Source organism: Emiliania huxleyi, assembly GCF_000372725.1.
Source record: "Emiliania huxleyi CCMP1516 unplaced genomic scaffold EMIHUscaffold_629, whole genome shotgun sequence".
NCBI classification, from domain to species: Eukaryota; Haptophyta; order Isochrysidales; family Noelaerhabdaceae; genus Emiliania; species Emiliania huxleyi.
Window position 1 is genome coordinate 21,278 of NW_005197280.1, and position 3,774 is coordinate 25,051.

At 67.9% G+C, this 3,774-nt stretch overlaps 1 protein-coding gene across 1 annotated transcript; it reads left to right on the plus strand.

Moving 5' to 3' along the window:
* Positions 1-2,516: 2,516 nt before the first annotated feature.
* Positions 2,517-2,951, plus strand: EMIHUDRAFT_248074 (hypothetical protein; the record flags this gene model as incomplete). The annotated part of the gene is made up of 1 exon (XM_005763573.1): positions 2,517-2,951. One exon carries the CDS (start codon positions 2,517-2,519, stop codon positions 2,949-2,951), a length of 435 nt encoding a protein of 144 aa, XP_005763630.1.
* Between the last annotated feature and the right edge of the window lie 823 nt (positions 2,952-3,774).

Sequence of the window (3,774 nt, forward strand, 5' to 3'; positions counted from 1 at the left end):
TGGAGGGGATGAGGAACGGTGAGGGCGGCTGGGGCGGCCGGGAAGGCAACACAGGCGAGGCGCGGCGCACCTCAAACTCGAGCGAGTAGCGGGAATATCACCCGCTGCTCCGGCGGGAGATTGCTCCCCCGCCGCCCCCTGGGTCACCCCGAGTGACCTCGCAGCCCACGCCGTGAGGCGCTGCTGTCAGAGGGGTTTATCACCGCCGTATCCACCCCATACTGGCCGCCGAGGGGCCCGGCGGGCTGAGGCGCGCGAGGCGGCTTTTGCTCCCGCGGGGCGGCTCTACCCGTCTCAGCACGGCGTCCCGAGGTGTAGCCGTGTACCTGGCGGCAGGGCCATCACTCACGCGCCTACTCGCGGCACGAGGGAAGGTGTGACGCGACCGCGAGAGGCGAGATGGGTGATGGCGAGACAGTCGTTTGGCCCGTTTGAGGCTGAAAGGATGACCGCGGACGATGAGGGCGACGATACATCGCGCCTGCTTTGGACGCAAAGTCCAGACCTACAGGATGGAGGGGCGAGTAGTGAGACTCGGGACCATATCTTCGCGTCGAGAGACGAAAATCCGGATTCTTGGCCGCCGGCCGCCGCCGGCCGCCGAGCGGACACTAGGGAACTGCGCGACGACGACGACATTTCTGAGGTGGAGCGTTCACCACCGCCCTTCCAATGGAGTTTGCCGGTCGGGGGGGCGTCGGCAGCGCCGCCGTTCCGCGCGGATGTTGCAAACGGTGGCTCGGGACGCCTATTTCGGCAGCCCCGGGGCGGGAGCCGAGGAGGGGCAGCCGTTGCGGTGGCGCCATCGCAGCTCGGCGGCGCGTGGGGAGCCGAGCGGCTCCCAGCGATCCCGCGAGAGAAGGGCCCGCATCCGTCACGGATGCCGCGCCCACGCTGCCCGACGCAAGCGCCAGATGGGAGAGGAGGTTGGAAGCCTTTCTGCGCTTCGAGGTGCAAGATAACTCCGGCGATATTTAGCGGGAGGAAGCCAGGTGGGGTTTAGCCCAATGTGGTAGCCAGATCGCTGTCGATCGTTACGGCACGCATGGGGGGCCTCCCGGACGTATGATCCTAGCCCAATAAGCTCCACGGAGCAGATTTGGATTTTCGACAGAATTAAATGCACTGCCCCGCACGGTACTAATAGTCGTAGTTTTGGGGGCGGCGCCCCTCACGGCACCACACTGACGCAGGACAGCCCGAGATTAGCCTAGCAGTGACTGGGAATCGCCTGCCGGTCGGCTTGGCACGAGCCAAGCACTTGGGTGGCCGTCAACCGAGTCCGAGCGGCGCCTGAGGTGGGTGCCACGGCGTCCGCACGAAGGCGTGGCGGGGTGAGGAGCCAGGGGTGGTGAACACCTCCCTGACGGGCGCGCGGCGCGCCGGATGGTCCGCCGAGGCCGCCGCCGCCCCGGCGGCGGCGATGGGGGCGGCGGGGCCGACCCGGCCGGCGTTTGTCGGCTCCACCTACAGAAGAGCAGTCTCTGTGGGTCGACGATACTAACTCGGTAGTAACGCTGAGCGGTGCTGTGCGACGCCGCGTCGTGCGCGAGGCGACCTCCTGAGGCTACCTGAGCTGGCAATGGATGCCACCAGGACGCACGGCTAGCAGGAGCCAGTCAGGCATGCCCTGCTGTGGAGCAGAGCCTGCTGGCGCACCGGCGATACTAACTCAGCGCGCCGCGAGAGGCAAATCTGGGCGACTTTGGAGGCGCAGTTCTCGAGCTTGCCGTCGACGATTGATGTCGGGTAAATTGTCACTGCCGTCCGGGAAGGTCTTCTCTCAGCAGGCCGAGCGCGATGCTGCTCGCAGCGCTGTCGCGGCGCCGAGAACCCCCAAAACTCGAGATACCTCGATACTAACAAAGACTACGGGGGCAGCTATGGGAGGTAGGAATCCTACTTGTGTAATTTTGTGTTTCCCAGGTGTATTCGCCAGTGAACTCGCGGCCTGGCCCTATTCCGGTGGCCCCACCTGCGGCCGCCGGAAGGAATATGAGATATACGGCCTGTTGCGAGGTTTGTGCTTTGTGCACGCTCCTGAGGTTGACGCAGGCAGTGGCGAGGGGGCCGCTGCTGCGGGCGGGCGGAAGGCACCGCGGCGCCGTCGAGGGCGGCGCCGTGGCGCCAAGGACCACAAAGGAGAGTTTGAGAATGTGCCCGACACCGAGGCGGCGAACCACGGAATGACGCCCCCCCCTGCCATCTCTGGTGGCTCTGGAGGCTCCGCAGAGGCGGAGCCCCCTGGGGGGCCTCGTCCCACGTATCTCTGCGGCGTAACCATCACCTCGGCTACAACGGCACAGGTCTCCTCTCCTTCTTCCTCTTGGCCGTGCGGGCCCGACTCGGAGCTGCTGCCGTTTGAGCTCACTGAATACGCGCGGCTCTATAAGCTCCAGGACGAGATGCACGTGGCGGCACAAGAGGAGGGGGAGGACACGGAGGAGGAGGAGGACGAGGACGAGAGGGCGCTTAGGGAGGAGCGGGCACGCGCACTCCTAGGAGAGGCACCGACGATGACGGTGCAGGAGTATTCGGACGTCGTTAACCGGGTCTGTGCGCGCGCCTCGGCGCGCGCGGCCCAGCCTGCGTTTTCGAGGGTGGACGAGCTGGGAGACGAGATACGGGTCGAGGGGGCTCGCTTGGGGGCGCTCGAGTTCAAGGCGAAGGAGGCTTTTCTGGCGCGGAGCGGACTTAGCGGCCAGGCGTTGGAGGCCGAGGAGATGCGGTTGATGCGGCTGAGGGAGGGGGCGAGCCTGCTCCGCAGGACGCCTGCCGCGGCCACGCCCCTCGGGGCGAAGAAGGCGGGCAAGCGTGCCGCGGAGGCGGAGCGCAGGGCGATTGCGCTTGAGAGGGAGGGGTGGGTTGACGGGGAGTGCCGGGGTGGGCGTCGTAAGGGTGAGGGCGATTGCCGCCCTTCCCCCTTCGCCCACCTCGACGCCTTCGTGTAGGCGCCCCCGCGACTGTGCCTCTTTTGGTATTGTGGCGTACCTGTGTCGAACCTGTGTGCTGTGAGAGAGAGTTCTTTTCGTTGAATTCTTTTTGGGGGCGCGCCGCCAGGCGCGTCCCCACTTTTGTATCACAGCTGCGAGGGCCAACCAAGGGATTCGGCGCGTCAAGTTAACTTGACCGCTCGTTCGGGCTTTGGGCCGCAGGCCGGCGCGCAGCGCCACGCCGCCAGGCGTCCGCCGGAGGCCCGCCGGAGGCTCTTCCTGCGGCCACATTCTGGCAAGATTCCGCCGCGCTCAGGCGCCCAGAGGATGCGTGCGCTGCGCTCAAACGTCGCGATTTGGCAATAGGCGCTCGAGCCGGCGCACAGCGGACGGGTGCGCCGCGCAGGGGGGGTCGGAGGGGTGCGAGAGGGGGCGTGGGTCAGGCGCGCACCGGCCGGCTCCGGGAGCGGCCGTCACGTCGAGGAGGGGGGCTGTCGGCGGCTCGAGCGGCGAGGCGTGCCACTCTGCTTCGCCGCCGACAGCCCCTCTTCCGAGCCGGCGCGTGGCGACGAGCCGCGGCCAGTGTCGCTGGTTCCTTTGGCGGCGCAGCGTTTATCCCCCCCACCCGCGCCCGCCCGCCCGACCGCCCGCCCGCCCTCAGGCCTTGCCCCTTCGCAGGCGCGGGAGCGCTCGCCGGCGAGCACCTCCTACCTCTCCTCGCCCGGCTGCTCCCTTGCCCCGTCGCCCGCCGCGCCCTCGCCCGGCCTCAAGAGCTTGGCGGCCTTTGTCCGCCAGCTCGGGGCGTGGGACGAGGCGTGCGCCGACGGCCGCTCGTCGTGCT